At 37.6% G+C, this 25019-nt stretch overlaps 4 protein-coding genes across 6 annotated transcripts; 3 read left to right on the top strand and 1 right to left on the bottom strand.

Annotated features, from left to right (window-relative positions):
- Nucleotides 1–6: 6 nt before the first annotated feature.
- On the top strand, nucleotides 7–9672 carry LOC116304168 (inosine triphosphate pyrophosphatase). Of its 2 annotated transcripts, none has more exons than XM_031713856.2 (9): nucleotides 7–285; nucleotides 902–959; nucleotides 1855–1919; nucleotides 2405–2478; nucleotides 3069–3100; nucleotides 3200–3315; nucleotides 3465–3541; nucleotides 4007–4161; nucleotides 6231–6338. In XM_031713856.2, the coding sequence occupies exons 1-8, from the start codon at nucleotides 232–234 to the stop codon at nucleotides 4140–4142; spliced, it is 612 nt and encodes a 203-aa protein (XP_031569716.1). In that variant the 5' UTR covers nucleotides 7–231; the 3' UTR covers nucleotides 4143–4161; nucleotides 6231–6338. The 2 variants fall into 2 exon arrangements, with proteins under 2 accessions (XP_031569716.1, XP_031569714.1); XM_031713854.2 differs by lacking the exon at nucleotides 6231–6338 and adding an exon at nucleotides 9531–9672 and having other exon boundaries at nucleotides 8–285.
- On the bottom strand, nucleotides 4923–11650 carry LOC116304163 (uncharacterized). 2 transcript variants are annotated; one of them, XM_031713839.2, is made up of 10 exons: nucleotides 11574–11650; nucleotides 10571–10836; nucleotides 10106–10211; nucleotides 9539–9795; nucleotides 9111–9222; nucleotides 8754–9013; nucleotides 7892–7997; nucleotides 7501–7766; nucleotides 7010–7118; nucleotides 4923–6614 (listed from the first exon to the last, which is right to left on the bottom strand). In XM_031713839.2, the coding sequence occupies exons 1-10, from the start codon at nucleotides 11638–11640 to the stop codon at nucleotides 6112–6114; spliced, it is 2052 nt and encodes a 683-aa protein (XP_031569699.1). In that variant the 5' UTR covers nucleotides 11641–11650; the 3' UTR covers nucleotides 4923–6111. The 2 variants fall into 2 exon arrangements, with proteins under 2 accessions (XP_031569699.1, XP_031569700.1); XM_031713840.2 differs by having other exon boundaries at nucleotides 10112–10211.
- Nucleotides 11651–15848: 4198 nt separating this feature from the next.
- On the top strand, nucleotides 15849–19944 carry LOC116304159 (uncharacterized). The gene is made up of 4 exons (XM_031713831.2): nucleotides 15849–16066; nucleotides 17216–17296; nucleotides 18515–18665; nucleotides 19303–19944. The coding sequence occupies exons 1-4, from the start codon at nucleotides 16039–16041 to the stop codon at nucleotides 19427–19429; spliced, it is 387 nt and encodes a 128-aa protein (XP_031569691.1). The 5' UTR covers nucleotides 15849–16038; the 3' UTR covers nucleotides 19430–19944.
- Nucleotides 19945–20356: 412 nt separating this feature from the next.
- Nucleotides 20357–24984, top strand: LOC116304158 (gamma-butyrobetaine dioxygenase). Its single transcript, XM_031713830.2, has 4 exons — nucleotides 20357–21533; nucleotides 22192–22297; nucleotides 23123–23325; nucleotides 24150–24984. Exons 1-4 carry the CDS (start codon nucleotides 20890–20892, stop codon nucleotides 24481–24483), a joined length of 1287 nt encoding a protein of 428 aa, XP_031569690.1. The 5' UTR covers nucleotides 20357–20889; the 3' UTR covers nucleotides 24484–24984.
- Nucleotides 24985–25019: the final 35 nt, after the last annotated feature.

Genomic DNA, 25019 nt, shown 5'->3' with positions numbered 1-25019 from the left:
TGTAGCTTGTCTGCGCAGGCCGCAAAACAAAACTTTTTACATCCTCCCAGATTCGCTTAAACTTCGGTAAACCGATGGAGTTTCCGACTGTTGGCCGACGAGTGACCGACGTACGAGACTTTGCAGTCGCCGACAGTCGAACGAACCGAGTGTGCAGATTTGTGCACACTTGTTCCATTGCATCGCTTATTTCACTTAAACATTGAGTCTTTTACCATAAAATAACTCAAAATGTCTAGGAAAACGTTAGTATTTGTCACTGGCAACCAAAACAAACTAAAAGAGGTAAGAAAATAATAAATACAATACATTTTAACTCGAGTTTAAGCTAAAGTTTTATATTCGTACTAAACAAGACCGAAAAATAAATTTAAAAAATGAGTAGAAAACATTTAGAAGGTCTTTTAAAAACACCTTTTAGGAGGGCAAGAGTTGTGCTTTGAAAATTAAATCAGAAGAAGTGAAAAGGTTTGATGCTAAAGTGCTACGACGAACCACAGGAAGCCCAATTATAAACAATCAGCATCAGAATTTTTGAATCGAAGGTTTTTCCATTTTCCTGGTTTTGCTTCCTCCACAAAGTCAAAAATCTAAATTCCAATTTTAACTTTGAGTTAGTGGTGTCCTGACTTTGATCAGACCAGAGGTTACCAGTTTCAGGGTTTGATCTGTGAGTTAGTCGTGCCCTGAACTCAGGGGGTGTACTAGAAGTCAAGAGTCTGGGTACAACATCCCCGTTAGAAATGCTTCAAAGTACAGTGATAGCCCTGGGGAGGGGACCCTGATTTTGATCAGCCCAGAGGTTATCCTAGTGTTTGATAATTTTCTTTCTTTTTTTTTGTTTTTTGCTTTGTTTTTTTTTTTTTTTTTGTTTTTTGTTGTTGTTGTTGTTGTTGTCAAGGTTGTTGCTATTTTAGGTGATTCCTTCCCATGGAAAGTTGAATCAAGAAACATAGACTGTAAGAACTTATCCATATTTTTTACTTTAAGGAAAGTCCTTGCAGCATAGACATACTAACTTGGACTGCTCTTATGAAGTTAACCAATCATAATAGAGGACTAAATCAAAGCATTCCAGCTTTAACCAATCAGTGTTAGGCAACAGTTAAAGCCTAGATCTTATTTAATATCTGATAAAAACAACTTAGATGTTATGTTCTTTAATGTGGGAATAAACAAATTAATTGGTTAAGGTCAATGTGATAGTGATTTTGCTCTCTCATGATTGGCTGATTTTACTCTGTATTGTCAGTTATCATATTTTTGTAAAAGTGGTCTAGTTAGTGTGTATGTGCTGGAATGCACACCCAGACTGCATTAAACTATCGTCACTAACTTTGAAAGTTTTTGAATATATGTTGAAACACTTACAGTTTTGCTCCCTCTGTAGAAACCTACATGTGTATTGTAGGTTTCATATTGTGAGGTATCTAGTCATTTTGCCCTCAAGTTGTTTCACCCACCAACAGTTTGCACACATGTTAAGTTGATAAGTTGATTTGCACACAAATATGTAATGATAACATGTTTATGTGGAGCTGTTTGGTTGAGAAATCAATAATTTAGATCAAAGAGCCAAAACATTTTTAATAGGCCTCTCAATGGGTATGCAAACATAATTGTCATCACTTATTAGCTGCCATTTTAATTGCACAAAAGTGGGGACTAGAATGCAGTGGTGATGCATGTGGAGTAAACCTCACAGATAGAAAAGTCCCTTATAACTACAAACAGTGATGATCGTACAATATAAAATATACTCTTCTGTCAGAAGTTAGCTAAAAAGCAGCATTAGCACATGAAGAAATCATTGTTTCAAGTTAAACATTTAAAAAAATGTAATTTTTTTATCAGTACCTGAATTTCAAGGTGAACCTGATGAGATTTCAAGAGAAAAATGTAAAGTAGCTGCTGAAAAGGTTAGGGAAATTAGCCAAATAGTTGTAATGTATTTATTATAATTACTTTGGTGTGCTGGTTGCACGATTTGTGGACTTATACATAGTTATTCCCTCCCAGACCAATTCTGCTATGCCTCATTCTATGATACAGACATTGACAACACTTTTCCTTTTACCCCCAACCCTTCACTGCGTACCCACTAAGTCCCCCACCACCCCCAAAAAGGTTTTACTATCAATGCTTAAAATAACAGCAGATCAATCGTTGATGATCACAGGCCAAATTAGTTTTATCTTAGTCATAATTCATTTATGGCTAATTGTTACTTGTCAAAATGATTGGCAAGGCAAAGATTTGACCAGACCGGTCCCAGTTCTGGTCAGACATTGTCCAATGTCCAGCAGTTATTTCAGCACTGTACCATTATTTAATTCCAATAATGTAATTAATTATTATAGATATAAATCTTTTACACTGTTATTCTTTGTTGTCATGGTAACAGATCCAAGGACCAGTGATAGTAGAGGACACTTGTTTAGGTTTTAATGCATTCGGTGGCCTTCCTGGTCCATATATGTAAGTCATTTCATAAGTATCTATATTTTCACAGGATAGAGGTTTTGCACCATCACCTACCAGTGGCCATGTCAGGTGGCAGAACAATAAAATCCATTTACTCTTGGGAATTAAATTGTTTCTCATGTAAAACAAGTAATAATTTAATACTAATAATAATTCAATACTTATATTGTGCGTGTTACATAGGAAGATGCTCACACGCGCATTACAAACTGAAATAGAAATTGTATTTTCCTTGCCATCCAACATGGCTTTCATCATTTGATCATGCAAAATCTTGTTAAGTTTCTGTGGTAATTACACCCACAACTCATTTTACTCAACCTGGACAACTAGCCGTACATCAAGACATCTGTGTTTTTAGCTTCCGTCGATAAAATCTCCAGAGGTCTGAATTTGGAAATTTTTCAATTGACGGCAGCCAAAAACCCAGATGTCTTGGGTTAATTTGGTCATGTAATTATGAGAATAGATGTAATATCCTTTTAAATATCGTATAATATTATAATGCTTGTGTGTAGAACAAGATAATGTACTGTATAAGTAATCTGTATCATAATATTTTAAATTGTATATTTTTTTTCCAGAAAATGGTTTCTTAAGAAAATTGGTCCAGAAGGTAATTGACAGATTTCACACTAACCTTACATTGTGGTTTATATGTTAGTGAAAAATATTTAGTTACAAATGAAGAGATAAATAAGCATCTTAATTGTAGGTCTCCATTGTATGCTGACTGACTGGGAGGACAAGTCAGCATTTGCACTTTGTACTTTTGCCTTTTCTTCTGGGATAAAGGATGAACCGATTCTTTTATTCAGAGGAAAAACTCCTGTAAGTACAGGGAAAACATCTTAATTTGTATTTAGTTGCACAACTACTGATGAAATACTTCTGGAATCACTAAGCTATTAATTGCATAATTTTTGAATTTCAGTCAACTCACATCACTATTGCTTTATTCAAATATGTTTTATGTTTAGGGTAAAATTGTTGAGCCGCGTGGACCTAGAAATTTTGGTTGGGATCCCTGTTTCCAGCCTGATGGATTTGATCAAACGTAAGTTTAAACCATGGTTGAATGTAACATGACTAGGGAGATACAATCACGAAACCACTTTCTTATGCAATATAGACCCTTTTAGCTTGAGCGTAAACTACCAGTTGCTCTGATGCAGCAAGGTGCGTAGCCAGGATTTCCCAAAGGGGGTGCACAAATCTGAAAAGCTGCCATTTTCTTTGTTCCCTACAAAATGCCAAACCAATAAAATAAAATAAAAAGGATTGGGAATTTGGACAACCTGTGAAATGGTACAATAAATCAGAAATACTAAAAACAGGCTACAGCCAGATTGTGTGATTATTTATAACTCCATTTCTACAAACGAAGGGGTCACTGGCAACCTAGTACACCCCCTTCTCCTTTGTGACAGCCTTGTGCAGCACCGTCACAGAGGATGGCATGCACAAATTTTAAAAGTTTATCAAACTTGTGTGAAACAGATTTTAAATCGTACCTTTCTAGGTATGCTGAAATGGCTGCAGAAGTAAAAAATAGTATTTCACACCGAGGAAAAGCACTAGCTGTGCTGAAAGAACACTTTACAAGTTTAACAAATGATGGCCAGTCTACGAACAAGAAGACCAAGACAGACAGCTGAATATTATAATATTCCACTCGTAAGCATGAAATATATGTCATGTTGTATAAAGGGCATGCCTTAACTTTTCTATACTTGACTCAACACTTGCTATATTGTATTAATTATGCTCTTCTTGATTCTAATACCCAGATTTTTCCTTAGTATACCTTGATTTTGCCTATGATATTGTGCTATACTTGCTTATTCTCTCTTAAATCTTCAACGACCTAATACATAATGGACTAAGAGGTTTACTGACCTTTACTGACCTACATGTATATAAAGTTGACGTAATGAGTACTGTATAAAGCAAATGACCTGTATAAAATATGCAATATGAAAGTGGTGCTCCACAAGGTTCAGTTATAGGACCTAAAGTATTTAACTGGGAATGTTCTCACATTACTCATACAGTAATAGAGCATAATGTCATCCTCGGCTCTGCATAATACAAATGATCTTGTCCAAGCAGAATGTTAAATTTTTGTCCCTTTGTTACTGTAATTGGAGAAATCTCTAAAGAGACAAGCCTTGGGCTATTTTAGTTATAGGCGGGAACATTGTATCCCATTGTATCCCAATCCATATACAATCGGCATCCTACTGGAGGTGTGTTTCATACCTTATTTTTATACTTAACATGGAGATCCATTTTACTTGGATTGTGCACCGCAGAAACGCGGTTATAAGCCCTGGCTTATACAATTTAGTAAATAGTTTTGGATTAACTTATAATCTAGAGACTTACAGTATAACCAGGGGGGCTTTAAAAAAGGGAGGGGAAATCATCTGAAACTGTTTTTGTTAAAAAAAATGTAGTCATGTGTATTTCAATTGAACAACAATGATGATGCAACAATGATTGTAAAAGCTTTGAAAGGCGAATGTGCTGAGAATGAAAAACTACATTTTGAGCAAATCACAGTGCGCTTTGTGGCTGTACTGTGGTACTCCACCAATGGAAGGTGCCTATAGCCGGTGAGGGCTTTTGGCCAGGAGGGCTTATTACAGCGGGGAAGGGGGGGGGGGGGCTTATAACTGAGGAGGCTTATCATATAATTAGGAACGTCATGCTCCATTCGTGCACTCTTTGCCTCTCCATTTTCCTTGTGTATCAATAAAGGCGCCGTGTCCCACACCACCTGACAGTGCCAGGACGACCCTCAATATTAATGCCTTGACTTTCCCATTGGATGGAGAGATGAATGTGCCAAAGGTGTTACCTTTGGCTCTAGCTATATGCGTTCTTGTTGCTGCTAAAAGCTAATTTGGCTTCTGTTTTCATGTATATAAAACGATTGTACTGTTTCTGCTGTCTTGTGATGTCATAAAAGCTATATTTTTATCCCAAAAAACCGTCTATCACTCCTCTCTCTTAAAACCATACACGGAATTATTTAGTAGCCAATGGGAACATGGTTCACATACCCACTAGTAACTCCAGTAAATCTCTGGATAATCCTACAGAGGTTGCTTTTACTATTTCTGTTAATTGATAACATTTGAAGGTTGATCGAAACATGCACAAAGCCTTAATGTTAGGACCTTTCCTTTTATCATTGTTAATTAAAAATTAAGAGTTGCCCGCAAGACTTAAAGCATGAGCGAGAAAGAAGAAAGCATCGTAGTCTTTGTACTGTTAAGATTTCTAGCCTACAAGTAAAAAAATATGCCAGGGTAAGGTTTCCCACACAGTTCATTTTTGGGCCCCCTTTAAATCTACTCCTACTGATGATATGAGGGTGACTTAATTTCAATTGTTGCAAGTGTACCAAATGTAACTAGTGTTGTTCCACATATATTTCTGCCTATGTTGGGGATTCAATTTAGTTCTCATGAGTGAGAAGTGATTTTGTTAATTTTCGCTGTGGTTTAAGGTTTCACTTGCAACATGTCGTTTGGATCGGGTTCCTTAATTTTTGTGAAGCACTTATAATACAATTTCCAATTCAGTGATGTATGATGTATGGTACTTGGTCCTATTAGGTTACTCCGTGTAATAAATATGCGCGTCGGCACAGGTTGTTCCCAAATTATCGATATCGTAAAAGTTGTTTGCCAAATCCTGGCCAAACCAAATTCTGAATCGCTGTCCTTTCTTTACAGTGATCTGTGGTGAAATCTCAGGAAAGATGAGCTCTGGACTCATGTTAGTGTAGCCAGATAAGTCGTACCCCATCCTATCATAATCCATGTCCAATGGATACCCCAGAGGTGGGGTGATTCTTGCATTGTTTTCGTCGGTGACGTGAAGCTCGATCTTCATAGGAAATGTCCTGAGCAAGGGAAGGAAAAAAAATGCTTTGGTGCCCCAGTTTCCCAGTCCTGCATAGTCCAAGGGCCCACCGATGTGAGCCACGCCGCCTGACAGGTGAACGAGCCTGAATGTTTTGACCTTGCCATCGAATGGAGCGACGAATGTACCAAAATTGTCACCTGTTGCACCAATACAAACAGGGGCCGTGTTCACCTGGATTCCCATTGCGGCAACTGGGAATGAAAACAAGAAAAAATTAAATTACACTGCCTCATTCACAGGCTTATCTTTATAAGTACGACAGAGCAATTGTGTTAGGAAAGTAGAAGAAGCCGCCCATTTTAATAAGAGTCAATATGATTGAGAAATTTTATTTTATACCATGTGGGATAGTAGAAAGCCCCTTTATAGCAAAAGGGTCTTCTGATGACTTGATGGGGTTCCTGTAATTTTGGCGTTAGCTTTCGCGCCAAAACGCGCGCGCTCACTCTGAGACTCGCTTCGCTACTGATTAGATAGCCAGGGTAAGCCTTCTTCTGGTCTCTAACCTTCATCTATCACTGTTTATTAGGCGACTCCTAATAATAATGTTAATCATGAATGACGTAGTTAATACTCGCAAACTTACTGTGACAGTACTTTCCATTGAAGTTTGGTTTGCACAAACAGAATTGGCCGCTGCCATCTCCAAGAGAGTAACATTCGCCGCCGATGGTATAGCATGGATTGGATACACACTGCAAAAAGAAAAAGACAAAATAAGAAGCGTTGCTTCAAAGTTTTATTGAACAACGAACAAAGTCAGGGCACACTCGCACTCGAATTGAAATTCAGAGTGCTGAGTTTTGTGGAGGAATACCAGAGAGAAGGCTTTATTTATTAACTTTTGACATGACGTCCATGATGTTGGGGACATCGGAGCAACGTGGTCCACTTGAACGGCCCCATGGAGCACAAATACGCGCGCTGTTGAATTTTTATCTCGTCCTTTGTAACGTCACAACCGTTGTCGTAGCGTCGTGAACTTGCCCGGTTTAGAGAAAAATGGTCGTGATCATAAATGATTTTTTCTCTAATAGAAAAGTTAAGAGCAGAACTATAAAGAAAGCACTTATCAACCTTTCGTGTCTTAAACATCATTCCTGGTTGTGGTGAGACCGAGTACTCTGTTGCACGATCGTTGTAGAGCAGGCTACACATCTTAGACAAGGGATTATAGTTGAACATGTAACACAACCCTTGCGCCATCATCTGGCATGTACACTCGCATGCCATCTCATTTATGGTTGTAAAGGACCGCAGAATTGGACCAGATATCGAATAATTAGAAATGGAGGCAGTGTACTGAATTGCAGGAACATTTGGGTCTGTCTTACAAATAGGTTCTGGAAAAAAATGGATAGAAAGCCACCGCATTAAACAATGGCATGTTTAAAAGATTCATGGGTTTTTTTTTGTTGTTTTTTTTAATTTTTGTTTTCAATAAAAAATGTGGAGTTTCTTGGCTTACTTGCACATTTAGGCCCCGTGAATAATGGATGGCAAAGGCAGGATTGTTTGTTTTGGTTACCGAGAACGAAGCACTTTCCTTCATTGAGACAGGGGTTAGAGTTGCACTGAAAGAAAAAGTAGAATCGTGATTACATGAAATTCCACGTGGAGGGGAATTCCGAATGGACAGTATTGATGATTTTCACGTCGGCCATCTTAGAGGAATTTAACAAAAGAATTTTGTTATTTCCTCCAACATGGCTGCCGTGTCTTTTGTTATTTAATTCTCTTGGGACTGGTTGAAAACCATCAACAGCGGCTGCCAGAGGCGCCTTTTTATGCTTTCAGCTCGAACCCGTTGAGCTGTGCTACTGCTGTAGTTGTGGTGGCGAAGTAGCGAGTAGCGATGGCGATTATTTTTCATGGTGGGAGGAGGGGATCTAAGAGCGAGGGGGAACCCGACTCCGCTACCTTAATGCCTTAGGTTTCTGAGGACGAAAATTCCAAAGACTTATTACTATTCACTCCACTCAAGGTTTGATCAGACTATTCTTTCTAGAAAATCTCATTAGATGATCAGGTCTATTTTCTTTTGTGATTACATCCCGTCCTGCGTTGCCATGACTCCCAAATGATGTGCATGGCAATTAACCAATAAGAAAGCACGAGAATTGCGTGCGGAACAATCCAATTATTTTTGAATACCATTAAAAAGTGAGAGAAGTGTTCATTTCAAAAAAGAAAAATGTAAAAAAAAACTACAAAACAAGAATCTGGTAAAAAAAGAAAACAACAGTTATAACAACAACAAAAACAACAATAGTAACAAGAACAACAAAAAGAGCAACATGGACGCGAACATCAAGAACAACATCAACAACCTTTCGAGCCTTAAAAGTGGATCCTGGCTTCTGGACTACCGAGTACTTCGCTGCTGTGTCCTTGTAGAGAAGCTCGCAAAATTTGGTCGAAGGATTGTAGTTGAACGAGTAGCACAGACCTTGATCTTTTTCATTGCAAGCGCACTCACAGGCTGACTCGTTAGTGGCGGTGAAAGACCAAAGTATTGATCCAACGATGGAGTAATTCAGTATGGCATTAGCGTATGGTGTGATACTCGAAGTGAAGGTACAAGTTGGATCTGCAAGTAGATGTACATAATTATAGTACATGTTCGTATTGAAGATTGACCAAAATACGACATTATCTCTTTAAAACTAGCATAAAATATGACTCACTTTGGCATAAGGTTCCGTTAAACATGGTTTCGCAGAAACAGTACTCGTTGCCGGTCATGTTCTGAGCAAATGAAAGACACTTTCCTCCATTGAGACAAGGATTAGCCTCACACTGTATAAACCAAATGGAAAAGTTAATAATATTTGTAACTTTTAAGATAAAAATTGGTGCCAATATAAACTCATTACTAGACCCAAAGGCCTGGACATTTATCGCGCATGCTCAGTGGGATGTGATTTCCTCGAGTATGCGCAGAAAGAACAACGGGGCTTGGGACTGTTAAGTCCAGCACTAGAATGCCCATGGACGTGGGTGGGCTGTCTGTGAGTTCGCATGCTAGCTACAATGTCCCACTGTCTTAACCTAATTTTAAATGTGAAAGATATTCCCTAAATCCTGTATGTTATTAATTCTTGCAGAAATTAACCTTTGGAGCTTTGAATGTGCTTCCTTCCTTCTTCTCCATCTTGTATTCTGCTGGACGATCCTTGTGGAACAGCTCACACACTTTAGATGAGGGATAGTAGTTGAACATGTAGCACATATCTTGGTCGTACCATTGACATTTGCACTCACAGCTTGCCTCGCTTGAGGCTGTCAGGGACTGCAGAAGTGGTCCAACGATAGTGTAATTTGTAATGGCATCAAGGTATGTTTTAGTTGAATGAAGAGGTGTCCTGCAAACTATAGCAGAAACATTAGCCGCCTTTTATGGCATAAACAGAATAGTGCAAGTCCTTTTCTAATTCAATAAATACCTTTCAGAAATCTTCAAATCGAATTGGAATTTTTTGCGGATGGAGGAAAACCGAAAGAACCCAGAGAAAAACCCTTGAATCAAAGAATAGACCTAATAAACTTTATTAACACGTCCAGGAATTGAACCCAATACCCTAGAGGTGAGATGCGAGTGCATTACCGCTATGCTACCCTTTGAATTCATTCATGAAGCTAGTGGTCTTTACAAGATATATAAAGTAAAATTTTGACTTACGCTCACATTTTGATCCTTGAAACATAGGAATGCATATGCAGCTGCTGCTTGTTTTGTCTCCAAGGGTATAGCACTGGCCACCATTGAGGCAAGGGTTTAAAACACACTAGAAGAAAGGTATATATAACATCCATTCAGATACATTGATACACACCTTCTGCACTGAAACCAATCGTTCTCTCTTCCTTCTCACCCTCACTGAAACAATTGCCATCCCCATCCAACCCTTACTGAAACCAATTGTCATCCTCATTCCACCTTTACTGAAACCAATTGTCTTCCTCACCATACCAACCCCACCCTCACTGAAAACATCGCCATACCCTCTCCCACCCTCACTGGATCCCTCGTGGTTTGAATACAGATCCATTCTTATTCTCCGCCTTGTAAAATGTTCATTAATTGTCGTGGTCAAAGTTCTCCAATAGAAAGATATAAAAGCAGGACTAAAAATAACTTATCAACCTTTCGTGTCTTGACTTTAGATCCATTCTTCTTCTTCACCTTGTACTCTGCAGCACGATCCTTGTAGAGCAGCTCACAAACCTTAGACGAGAGATAGTAGTTGAACATGTAGCACATGTCTGGTACAGCCAGGTGACATTCCATCTCACATTCTCTCTCATTCTTGGCTGTAATAGATGACATGATTGGGCCAACAATGGTGTGGTTTACTATGGTCTCACTATATGCTACTGAGGTGATGTTTGGACTTATTTGGCAAAAAGCAGCTGTTGAAAATGCATTTTTAAATTAGGTGAGAAATGTGCAATTACAAAGTCGTTATCTTTTGGATAGAAAGACTATAGTTTCTAAGGTTGCAAAAAGGAAGGAAGGAAGGAATGATGGGAGAACAATAAAGACAAAATATTCGGCTATAAGTAGCTGTTGAAAATGCATTTTTAAATTAGGTGAGAAACGTGCAATCACAAAGTCGATCTCTTTTGGATAGATGGACTAGTTTCTGAGGTCGCAAAAAGGAAAAAAGGAAGGAATGAGGGGAGAACAATAAAGAAAAGATTCGAGAGGAAAGAGAGCAATAAGTATGAAAGAAGGAAAAGGAAAACAAAACTAGTAAAAGAAAATTATTGACCCACATTTTATTCATTTATTTATTCTAGTTCAGCCCAAACACTTACTAGGCTATGCCACAGTGAGAGAGAATGCATAATTGATTAACGCTAATTCAGGTAAGAAAACAATTTCTCTGAACTTAGAGGAGGCATTTTGTTATTTACAAAACTATTCCTATTCCTCTTCTATTGCTATCCCCAAACGAGGAATGATATCGTTCAAATTTAAACATGTTCTGCCCTAGGAAATCGAATGGGTTCGAGTGCAGTTTGAAAAAAAAAACAAAAAAAAAAACGAGTGCAGTTCAAAATCAAATGTGAAAATCTTGATTTTAAATTGCACTAGTGATATCAACGTTTTTAATTTCAAAACTGAAATCGTAAAGCATACTCACAGCACGAGCACTTTGTTGAATGAAGAAGAGAGACCACGAGCAATGCCAGTACAGAACCAGCCATCATTCTTCTATTCCTATTTTTGTAGGAATGAAATAAAAAAAAAAGACTAAAAATTGATCATCAAAACAATTGCAAGCTTGCAGCTTACTTTACTAAGCCTGTCAGTGAAAATTTAAAAAATAATTAATATGTACTGATATTTTGATTAAAACTTTAATAATAAGTAATAATATTAATAGTTATTCAGGGGATTTGGATTAATTTATTAACTTATTAACCGACGCGTACGCTTACGTAAGCGGTCACGAGTATACAGTACTTCGTTACGTACGATTGGACCGTTGGTCACAGCAGTATTTTTGGCGTATATAGACGGGAAAACTGAAAAAGTCAAGCCAGCACATAACAGAACAGATAATTAACAGTTTAAACAGTTTCTAACGGCTAAAAAAAACACCAATATAACGGAGTCTAACGGCTAAAAATCCACCAATTTTTGCCCTCGCGCCCTTGTTGACGCATGAATCAAACTGTTACTGTGGCATCCGACCAAACCATTTTCGAAGCGCGACCCCCGAAGTTTGATTTCTCCTTCGCCGACTAGCATTTCAACGACCTTCAATCAAGAACTGAAAGCAAAGAAAAAAAAGGAGATTCTAGACTGAATTCAAGATTTTAATACTCTAATCCTCTAAAATATTAAATTCAGTCCAAAATCTTCCTCAAGATATTTTTTCTTTGATTTCAGTTCTTTGATTGAAGGTCATTGAAATGTTAGTCGGCGAACGAAACATCAAACTTCGGGGGTCGCGTTTCAACCGATAATGGTAATAAATGAAAAATACAATATTTTGAAGTCATACAATCTATGACGCTTTGATTGATGTTCACCAAAACCTACGTCTTTCATCGCGACCACTGAGCGATTCCGCAAGAGGGCTTTATCGAGTAACACTGTAACAATACCTGTCCTAGTTTATTTTGTTGAAATTGATAACATTCGAATAGGATTCTGGTATTAGTAGTATCAAGTCGTATTAATAGAGAAGGACATATTAGTGAAAGTCATTCTGGGCCCTAAGACATTAGGCGCCTCTACGATGACGTAAATTGAGCTCGCATCAAAATGATTCAATCATTACGTTGTAGTTAAATACAATAATTCGTTTTAGCTAATTATTTCATTTGAAGAAAGTAATGAGAAGGTTTGTAGTTAAAACAAAGCATATAGTGCCTTTTCTGTCAAAATTTGGTTAGTTAGGACATATGTTTTGTATATATTTTTCTCGGGAGACATGGTGTCTGGCCCAACTCATTACCAAACACTCGATACAACATGACTTTTAAATTTATCATATTATTATACGATCCAAACTCAACGAATACGACATATCTTTTGAGAAGCTTGTGGGCGTATAAGAGTTGGTAAAATAATTCTAAAATACAAAAAAGCGGCGATAAAGAAAGCATTAGGGTTTTTGAGTAAGTTTGCCTGTCGAATGATATTTTCTCTGGAAGTTTAAAAGCCGGCGCGGAAAAATGAAAGAAATAATCTTGAAATTCCCTGAGTGTCAATTAACTATTGGTTTCTCTTTATTTTTTCTAAAATATGAAAATTAAGATATTAAAATAATGGTGAAAATGGTTTTCATTTAATAGAGTTTTAGATTGACTTTTTTTCTTCTTTCAAACGGCAAACGTGAAATTTTACTTAACCTCTTACAAACTTTCTCACTACATACAAATATTCTTTTGTTTTTCTTCTACTTGGATTCTTTTGCAAGTCCTTTTCAGTAATGTAAAAATACTTTTTCACTGGTCAACTGACGTTTGCCGTAAACGTAAACTCTAAAACTCTCTAATGATTATTGCCGTTTGCTGTGAACGTAAATCTAAAACTCTCTAATAATTATGGCATCGCTTGGGAACCGTCTGAAAGTTTTTGACGCAGGACTGACTTAAGTACATGTAAATTTTTGTTTAGTCGAATTCCTTGTAAGTGATAGACAGAATTCTTTATAAACGCACCTAGGTACTGAAATAAACTGCACTCAGACAGAATGGCGACTGATATTCTCAATAATTATTTACGTTATCTAGAAATCTGAAGTTTAAAAAAAAAGTTCGAACCTCAATATCATTTATCCCTAAAAGGGAAAGACATTACAAACTTTGGTCGCATTTAAGTGAATTAGAAACTTTTTAAATAGACTTAAAGACTTTAGAGTAAAATTTAATTGGCTCACCTTGAGTAGAGTTTGAAGTTGGTTTTAAAAACCAGCGTTTGGTAGCTTTGCTCAAACCAACTAAGCGTCCTTCTTTGTACCTGCTAAAAACACTTGCAGGCGCTGTCTCTCGAGAATTCTTCACATTTCCATCGATCAAACATTCTATCTCACAGTGACAGACAAGATTCAATATCTTTTTAAAACAATGATTCAGAAACTATTAATTATTAACCACACAGTGAATTTAAATCAAAATGATGGGGCAATATTTTTTAAATAACGTATTTCTGAACCTTTGTTACTGCGCCTCCATTTCGCGCATCTCGTTTTTTACCCTCGTTTGCGCTGTTTCGAACATTTATCCAAATATTATCTCAATTTAAATCATTTTCGATAACCTTCTTCTTAAATTTCGACAATACAATACAATGTGCTTTATTTATACCAGAGATTACAATAAAGAAAAATATAGATATAAATATATTTACAAAAGAATGGTAGAGGTTAACTAGAATAACTATATAAAGCTAAACGAGCTAGGTAACACAAATATCTGAAATTACAATGAATAATGGGTGGAAAAGAAGACTAAAATATAAAGATTACATTATCGATAGGTATCTATATATACATTATTATATATACTTACAATTATTAAATCATATTTATACGTACTGTATTACTATTTACATGATCTAAATCCTATGTATGCACACAAAAACACACACACATTAAACAAAAGAAAATGAAAAGCACACACTAGACATTCACATACAGAGAGAGAAATATATTTATTAAACAGGATCTGAAGGAGAATAAGTAGAAAGAAAAGAGGCTTTAAGTTTCTCAGAGAAAGGTCTTAAGCTCAGCTGTTTTAATGTATCATCAATTGAATTCCAAATAAGTGCACCTTTTTGTATCTTAAGTTAAATTTACCATAGTTAGTATTAAGTCGACGAAAAAAATGCAGATTTAGTTGTTGCTTGTAGCTCGTCTGTTGATGGGTTAACGTTGCAAGCATTCCCAAGAATGTCAATGGCGGCCATTTTGGTGCCATTAACGATGGATCCTAATTAGGCTGAATCTTTTGTTCAACGGCACCATCGCTCCCTCGCGATGCCGCGATGACGTAGCGTGCAATCGAAGAATTAGTACGGCCCTTGAAGGTGCCTGCTTCACTAAAACGTAAAGTTGTGAGGAAAGTGTTTTACAAGGAATTTGACGCTGATTCAGAATAGGGTGTCCCGAACTTGTTTTCGAGATTAATGTAGGATTTGCAAAATCTACGACGACGATGTCCAGGGAATGAAATGTCTGAATCCAAGGGGGAAGGGAAGGACTCCCATTAGAGAAGGGCGGGGATGCACGTCGTACCTTTTAGGTAGGCAGATCTGCAATGTGGTACCTCTTAGGGTGTCACAAATCTAAAAGGACTACCAGAAAGTAAGCCAGTACCTTTTGGGTGTTTTTTTGAGGCAAAAAGATATCTGAGATTATATGATGACAGTCAGAATTGGCAGGTGTAATTCAAAATATTTATCTTTGGTTCAGGATCTGTCTTCTGTCATTCAGATCATAGATAATTGGTACCTTTTAGGGATAAAAATCTTTAGTTGCCATGCCCAGCTGGACAGGTCTCAGGTACCTCTGGGGGGTCTTTTACAAAATTTCTAACGAGAATCCCCACCCTAATTATATATAGGAGTCCCCCCCCCCCCCCCCCTTGGGTATGAATGCACCTAGCTGAAAACTCTGCTCCTGTGCCAATTGCGTTACATGTTGCGTTACGTGTTTTGTGATGGCTTCGACAATTAACACTATCATAGTGCCGTCACCTACTACGACAAAGCGCCATTTCATAAAGAAAAGAAACAAAAATCGGTAGAAAATGGAAATAGGACAACTGATTTTGATTTCGAATGTCTTTTGGACGCGCATAAAATCGTTACAAAGTTTAATGAATTTTTGAGATTTTTGCAGTTCCATCGTCAAGATATAAGCAATAGAGTCTTGTTAGATGTGACGTCATTCTAGGTCAATTGCTTTGGTGTATTACATTTCATGCTGTGGGGAAAACAATATAAACGTATAACGAAGGAACGGGGCACTTTTTATCTTTCAGAACATCAGGAAGGGACGGTCTTTTGTGAACGTGAGGTCCCTTGAGGACGAGGACTTTGCTTGGAGAAATCGTAGTCGCTGCTGGTCGTGAAATCTAAAAAACACTGAGAGAATGTCAAACACTACACTACCCACCTCAGGTATGTACAAATTAACGTGTATGGCTGTTCGTCGATCGTTTATAACGAATAAACAACGCAAGAGATTTTTGTATTAGAAGCGATTGGCAGTACAAGATTTCTTGCTTTCCAAGCTAGGAATTTTCATTGATTTCGATAGTTTCTTTGCTGCCTTGTCGTCTACTGATAGCAGCTGTTTAGAACATTTAGCTCTCATAGTCTTAATTTGTTGACATTTTGCTATACTGTAAAATACAAACGATTTCCAGACTTATGTATTTGATATAAATATTCTCTTAGTAATAACTGTGTTTATTTTACACGGTACAGGACGACCGGTCAAAAAGTTATACGTTTAGGGATTTCGTTCACACGGGACTGAGCGTCTGAACAAAAATTCGTACGCCTAACCGTGCAAATGTATTCGGTTCCATGTAAACAGAACGTATTTGTTTCCGTGTGAACGGCTAGTACAGGTCAGATTTTTGACCTGTTAAAAATTCGTCACTGTATCACGTCACGGCTTGTTTACATCGGCTAAAATGATAGAAATTTAGGCTAAATTTAAGCTTAATTCTCTTCTTTCGAGATATTTAGCGTAATATTTAGTTGTTCTTGCCTTCACCAGCTCATAAACAAAATTTCATTGTGATTTAAGAATGTGTTGTTATCATTCCATCCCCCTCCAGCGACCATGATCCCTATCGTTAAAACAATAGTTAGTTTTGATTTGACGTCATGAAATAGGGCAATTATCATCATTGATTATCTTATGAATATTCACATAAAATAATCCATATATAACTCAGCCCCTTAGTCCAATTTTTTCCTTCATTCTCTCCCTCCCTTTATCCCTTAGCTTTCCGTTCTCATTATCTCCCTCCTTTCCTCCCTTCCTCTCGCTTTCCCTTCTTTCCCCTTTCCTTTCCTCCGATCCCTCCCTCTTTCTCACCTGCCCTCTATCTTATGAGCATTGAAAGTCTCAACTTGCGCAGCCAGTATAGCGAGATCTCGATGTGTGCCAGGGAGATCACTGAAAACTCATCTATGTGCGTCTTACTTTGTTGGCATCATACTCCCTAATCTAGTCGTGACCTTCGTTCGCCCAAAATTTCGGCAACTACACTTCCTCCATTAACAACTTCTTTAATTCATTTTTTCGGCTCGAAGTATTTTCACCAATCTCGACATCTTCCATAACTCCGACGCCAACAAGTTTATCCATGATGAGTACAGGCATTGCTTCCACAGGTAAGCCCACTTTGTTCCTAGAAATATACACGTGCTAGCTTTTAAACTTTGTTTTGTACGTCCCCAACTCAGTTATATCTAGAGCAGTTTTTGTATGACTGTAAAAGGCTCAGTGCCGTATGCGTGCTGTGACCATGACAATGACCGCGATGTTTTCTAGAATCTTAATTGGCCGATTGTTTTCTCGCCCAATATGATTGATCTGGCAGTGGCGTTGTACGCCCCGTGGACACGAGTGAAAAACGTCTGCGATGCTCAGAATCCGTATGCAAATTATTCAAAACATAAGTAAATTTGACTTTCAAACATGCCTGATAAATTGGACTTCACAAAATGCCAAAACTTAGTAGTAGTGTCCATGCTTGAAACGTAAGGCTAATTCTTTCATATTGTGTTTGTTAATACAGTATCTTGGTCTCACAAAAGTATACTCTCGAACTTTTTTGTATACTTGGAGAAAACAAACATTTATTTTCTCAGTAATGATGAAAAGGTAAATTATACACCGTGAAAAGATGAAAAAACTTACTGACGTTTCGGACGCTAGTCCTTCGTCGGAGTAAAAGAGAAAGAAGTGGTAGAAAGGAGTGTATATATGATAGAATAAGACAAAAGAAACCAATGAGAGCAAGGTAGGCAAGGAAACAAAAACAAACAATCAAAAGACAAAAGAAAAGGTTAGTTGAAAATAAAGCGTTCATTAATCCCGTTGGGACTAAGAGTGCCCAATAGGTGAATAAGCCGCATTTCTTTGGTCTTGCGACAATCATTGTTGCCGTTAAGCAAAGAAAGACCGAAAACAATGAAGTCAGAAAGAAAATGGTTAGCTAGATTAAAATGGCGGGAAACTGGTTTGGTGGGATCGTTATTGCGAATATCATAAAGATGATTGCAAATGCGATCACCAAGACGGCGGCCAGTCTCGCCCACATACAAAAGACTACAGCGGGTACATTTAATAAAATATACAACATTAGAAGTGGTACGAACACTCAATTCTTAGAAAACGTGCTGAAGTGCATGCGCAAACGTTTTTCTCTAGTGTCCGCCCCGTGTTCTTGCCGTACGTGTTACAGGTATTTGATTGGATGCAGAGTAGATTCTCGCGCAATGTGATTGGTCTGGCGTATGCCATGCCTTTCCGCTCGCTTTTCAGTCATACGAAAACTGCTTTATTACAATAATTTTCACGCTGTAGTTATTCTCTTGTTGCTATAGTAACGGAGCCAACGCAAAACTTAACGGTGGTAGGCACTACGACTTCCCCTTCATCAGGAATGGACCTCAAGCATAGGCTACTCTTTGTATTGCTGGGATCGCTTTTTGGTATTATTTTAATCGTGGTGATAGTGCTTGCTCTCATGTGCAAGTAAGTAAAAATTATGATTTCGATGAGGGGTTGGTGTAGAACTAACTAAAAAATAGAGTTGCTAAGCATTTACCCGGAAAAATTCGAAAATCCGGATGAAAAATATGATATGTGTCATTGCCATCAAAGAGTTGAGGAAGAACCGTGGATCAGTATTCATATATGATTGAGGTAATCCAGTTTATTCCGCCTTTTTTGAGACTTCCGGTAGACGCGTGTGCCCTTTCTGGGAAGTCTATAAGTTTCATGATTTTTTACAATAGCAAACGAAATAGACCTAATTCCTCTTGGCTCAATGTTTACCCATTTTAGACCACGTGTCATTCCCTTGAGTATCATTTCTTTGCAATGGTATCGCATGAGAAGACACATGAATATGGATACAACTTAAACAAAGATCTTATTCTCTAGGGAATGGCATGGGTAAGCATTGGAATAAGATGAATTAGTACATAGGTGGTGTACGACATGGTAAGAACCCCTGGAACAGGGTGTTGGAGGAAATAGAATTGTCCACTTTACTCACCCACCCACTTCTTCATGGTCTTCTCACTCACACTCACTAACTCACGCATACACTCACTCATACACATTCATTTTTTTCATTTAAGTACCTTTTTTTATTTTGACTGGTAAGGTATGGGAGGAAAGCTAACCAAAGGACAGTAACACCTATTTCAACGGACGCCAGCGATGAACCACACGAAAATTCGCCTCCTCGTCCTGTTTGGTCGGAGAAATCAAAGAATAAAAACAAGAAATGACCACTGAACTAATCAAACTAGTGCGATTGGGAAACAATAGGAGGAATTCTTACTTGTACTGCACTGGACTATTCGTAGTATTGATGGTTTTCACGGCGGCCATGTTGGAGGAACTTAACAAAAGAATTGTCAGTGAATAATTTTGTTATATCCTTCAACATGGCCGCCGTGTCTTTTGTTATTCAATTCTCTTGGGAATGGTTGAAAACCATCAATAGTTGTTATAACTGACGATTTTTGGTACATTTTAGTTACAACGTCATTTATATGTGCTGTAAGCAAATGACGTCACTTTATAGTCATATTATGAGAATTGTAATTTAAACAAGAAAGCGCACGAGTTTTGTACACATTCATAGCTAGCTACTAACGACTAACTTAATTTTACTCTAAAGCTAAATGAAAGGCCCAAGAACTGAGATTAGTAGAAAAAAACATTTTGTCAACAAGGCTAAATGGGACTTTCCCATTTATTTGAAAGGGGGTTCAGTAAAATGACTCAAATTCTCTCAAAACTCGTCACAAACATTATGAATGGACAAACACGCCTTGGAATAAGGGTAAATTTTATTGAAATGTTTCCATTGAATTACGGTGTTTTATTCTTGGTTTTCACCTACGCCATCAAAAATTTTGCCAGGGTCTATAAGAAACAAAACTTCCAAAGGCAAAAAGACTAACCAAAACTATTTAACTCAGCCAAAATTCTAGCAAAAAGAAGTTTTAGATACCAAGATACAAGCGATTGATTAGTATAATTTAGTTGAATTTGTAACGTAACTACAACTGGACGCTAAGGCTGCATTCATAATGTATGGCTGAGGGGGGAGGCAGGTGAAATTTAGGGGGGATCGGAAAAATATTTACCAGTAAAATGGTGAATAGACATGCGTGAATAGACATTCATTTGTATCATCGTCCCCCCCCCCCCCCCCCCCCCCGATCTCAGTAGTTGTTCCTATGCAAAAATGTGGGGATTTCAGTCTACAAAAACAATTCAGTGCATGGCCCTTCCAGGGCTCCTTAGGGATTTTGAAAGGGGTACCCTGTTTATGACAAAAAAAAAAAACAAACAAATTTGTAGACCCTGTTCATGACAAAAGATATGATTTATTGCACTGCGTTCCTGTTTCAATTATCATGTCATCTCGCGTATCGTTTTTTTAAGTCCATAACCAGTTTCGATCAATACGAAAGTAGAATCCCTGAATATGACAGGAAACTCAGGAAGAACTTTGAACTTGAGTGAAATTGCATACCTTGTTTATGACAAGAAGCTCGAAAACCCATACCCTGTTCAACGGATCATCCCCGTATAGTCCATATGTGGGAGTACCCCCCGCCCCCTACCCTGGACGTGTTTGTATCTAATTTAGATTGCGTGGACCTATATATTCAACAGTTTGACTGAATGCACTCTACCAAGTGAGGATATGATATAATATAACGTGGTTAAAGAGATGTTAGCGAGTCGAGTAAGTTATTTAGCACGGGCTAGTCGGCTTGTGAAGCATTCAAGGCTTCTTAGTACTATTGCTAATGTTAAGGAACAAAAGTCTTTAGTCACTGAAGTGCACAAGAAGGACTCTATGCTTCATGTTCATTGGAACGACCAATCCGTCAGCCGTTTTCCATACATCTACCTCAGAGACATCTGTAACTGCCCCAAATGTTTAGACGCCAAGTCTTTCCAAAGAAAACTTGATATTGTTGGACAAATCGACCTCAACATTCAAGCTAAAAGTGTCGAGGTAACACAAGATGGCCAAAAAGTACAAATAAGCTGGCCCGATAATCATGTCAGTGAGTTTGATTCAAGATGGCTTCACCAAAACAAGCTTAAAGAGAGGGGAGACGTAGTAGACGAAACGAAAGGAATTGCTCGCGAAAGTGTGACTCTCTGGGATAGAAAACAAATGCAAGACAAACTTCCAAGATTCATATTCGAAGACGTCTTGAGAAAAGACGAAGTCCTTTACAACTGGTTGTTTACTTTGCACGAATTTGGAATTACGCTATTAGTTGATGCACCTACGAACTCAGATCCAATAGCAGCCCTGGTTCTTGCTCAGAGGGTTGGTTACAACAAGGCAACACATTATGGGTAACTTTTATATATTTTTTTTATTTAGGAACTACTCATTATTTGTGTGTGAGGAAGAGGGGGTGAGGTGTGGGAGGGTGAGGGATGACGAAATTTGGTGACCCTTGAACAGGTTTTTAGCAGGAACCTAGCCTGCGAAAATCCGGATACACAGGCTAGCAGGAACCCTAATGCGATGCATCGGATTTTAAGTACGGTGTGAGTTGAGTTGCTTGTTAACTAGTCCTCTCCTGTGCTTTGAGGGTTTTTCTCCAGTTTTGCTGCAAGCCACAAAATTATCAGCTTTAAAATTGGAGCTCAAAAAAAAAAAAAAAGAAGAGCCACTCTTCTGATAAAAATTGCCTTAACATTAATTTTAGTGTATAACAAGATATTTACTTTGAATGCAACCAAAAAAGTATGGACTTGGTGGATTAAGGGATTGTGCATGGTTCCAGAAAATATCCATACCCCACCATGGAGGAAATTGGAAATTCCCAGGGGGTGGGGGTCAGAAGAAAAATTACAGAGTTTGTATTTGGAAAACAATTTGGAAATTCTAGAGGGGTGGGTGGGAGGTGGACCTTTTTTAAAGTTCCTCCATACATTCAATAATGCTGTGAACCATGAATTATGAAATGCAGACAGAGAAAGCAATCAATATTGATCTTTCTTTTAGGTTCAAATTTGATGTACATGCAAAGTTTGATGCAAACAACCTGGCTTACACAACAGAATATCTTCCTCTTCATTGTGATATTCCAACAGCCAAGAATTACCCAGGGGTAAGTTGAATTTCCTCTCGCACTAAAAGTCTAATTACAAATGTAGCTGCACTTATTAAATGTTTGGGGTTTCATATGCTGTGTTAATTCGGGGGGCTGGCGTTTATTTGTTTATTTTAAAAGATGTGTCTACCACATATATACATAATGTGTAACCAATGATTTAATACAAAGTGAGTAGAAACGTTTAAGAAATACAAAATACTGAAGCTTTTTGTATAAATAAAAGTGATGCTTTTTTTTAAGGGCTGTACTTCTCAGGACTACATCCACCCGGATGATCATAATACAAATATTGTTACTTCAATAAACATTCATTTACCTGGGTCCAGACCATTCTATTCAATACAAAAGTGTGATTTTTTTTTAGAAGGGTCCATTTCACAGACCAGCCTTTACCAGTGGCAGATCCAGGATTTTTCAAAGGGGGGTTCCGTTTCTTAAACTGTGTATAATTCTCTTTTGTTTAGTCGATGTTAGACTAAAAAAACTTGGCTCTTATCACCTAATTTACTATCTAGTAACGGAACTTAAAGGTAAATTAAACATTATAACAGCAAATATCTATCATTTCGTGTTCAACATTATCTTTGTGGATACTTTTAAGCAAAATTTATATAAGACATATTTCTATTACCTAAAAGATCAAATCTTCAAGGGGGGTTTTGTGGAACCCTTCAACCCCCTCTGGATCCGCCACTGTTTACTGGAACATATAATTACTGCACAAGATCAAGGCTAACCCAGAGCAACAGAAAACTCGTAACTGGAGTTCATTAGATTGCATTAAGAAGGTTAATATATGATGTCCCTTCATTATTTTAGGTCCAGATTCTACATTGTCTAGAGCAAGTCCCAACAAAAGGCGGATCAAATCAGTTTGTGGATGGCTTTAAGATCGCCCAAGACTTTAAGAACAAGGAGCCAGAACTGTATGATGTTCTGTCAAAGACACCAATTCCTTATGTGGATATTGGTGCAGATGTCTTTGGGGACTTTCACCTCAAGAATACTTGGCCTGTTATTGAGTAAGTATCTGTAATGTTAGACTTTACTTGAATAATCTTTAAGAGTGCAATCTCTGGTTAAATTTTTTCTTGATTTTCTGGAAATCATTATATTTTTAGAAATTTCTTCCAAGTGCCCCTTTACTGCTGATTTCCATATTCTGCGAACTCAGATATTCCAACTGCTTGTTGTGAAATTGTCTTTTCGCTGCCGCCAGTCAAAAACATAAGAGGTACTGACTGATTATTTTTGATTTATGGCAGCAAAAAATAAATAAATAATTTTAGTGTGCAGCTTGTAACTACCGCGTTTGCAGAATATCTAAAACTGCAGTAATGATGCTGGACAATAATGTCGATGAGACTGTTTATTTATACCCTTTTAGTTATTCATCTATCCCATTCCATCCAACCTATTCATGTATCCATGCATGCATCCTTCCGCCTATCCATCTTACCATTTTGACACCTTACCATCCATCCATATGCATCCTTCCTGTCTTCTATTCATCCTTCCTTCCATTCATCCACACATTCTTTCTTTGATCCTTCTATTCATCCCACTTTCCATCTGTTCTTTCCTCCATCTGTCCACCCAACTACCCATTCATTCATTCATTCTTTCTTTCATTCATTCATTCATGCCTTCTTTCACTCACTCACTCTCTCACTCACCTACTCACTCACTTACTCATTCCTTCCTTCATTCATTCATTCATCCATCCATCCATCCATCCATCCATCCATCCGTCCATTCATTCATTCATTCATTTCAATAATTCATTCATTTCCATTTTTCTTTCCCTAGTGTGCTATAGCTTTGTAACAGGTCCTTTATTTTCTAGATTGGATCATAACAAAAAGATACGACGCTTCACATACAACAACCACGTACGAGACTATCACCTCACCAGCCCCCCAGAAAAAGTCTGTGACATATACAGGGGCTACATGTTGTTGGGACAAATGATGAGAGACCCTGAAAACAAGATAGACCAAAAGCTGCAGAAAGGCGAGATGGTAACGTTCAATAACAGTAGGGTACTTCATGGTCGGAGTGAGTTCACCCCCACTAGGGCAGGCAATCGGCATTTACAGGGGACATATCTTGACTGGGACTTGATTTATGCTAGATTACGTTCGCTTGGGCAGTCCCTTGGGCGACCTTTTAATGAGTGATTGAAGAGAATGGGTGGGCCCATGAAAAGTTAGCCATGTCAGGTCAATACAGGTAACCCATGTGACGAAATGCATGCAAAAGAAAAAAGTTGTGAGTGAAGGTTATCATCCTGGTTTAGTTCTATTACCAATTGAATAGTGATTTGGAATGTTACTTTTTAGTTTCTACTGATTTCAGACTGCACCCTTTGGTATAAAAACCTAAAAATATATCTTGGCTAACATGTACTGTATTATACATATATAATATTATAATTATTATTATTATTAATTCAAAAAAAAAAGAAGAAAAATCAAAAAGAAAAAAATTAATACCATAAATAAATAAACGGATAAAACATGTGAAAAATGAAACTTTTTTTGCACGCAGTAAGTTCAGCTATGCAAGCTTTTTAGAAATTGTTATGTGCATCATGACAACTGCGTAAATCATGAAACAAAATATATTTTGTAAAAAACATTATTCCAGTTAAAAAAAATAAAAACTCGATTTGTATTGTCCAGGCTAGTTAGAGAAGGGTCTATGTATCTATTAT

Source organism: Actinia tenebrosa, unplaced genomic scaffold (genome assembly GCF_029948245.1).
Source record: "Actinia tenebrosa isolate PJP-AT-01 unplaced genomic scaffold, QUT_ActTen_1.0 PGA_scaffold9__36_contigs__length_13948895, whole genome shotgun sequence".
Classification (NCBI taxonomy): Eukaryota; Metazoa; Cnidaria; class Anthozoa; order Actiniaria; family Actiniidae; genus Actinia; species Actinia tenebrosa.
The sequence above is the reverse complement of the archived record's forward strand: the minus strand, read 5'-3'. Positions and strand labels throughout refer to the sequence as shown.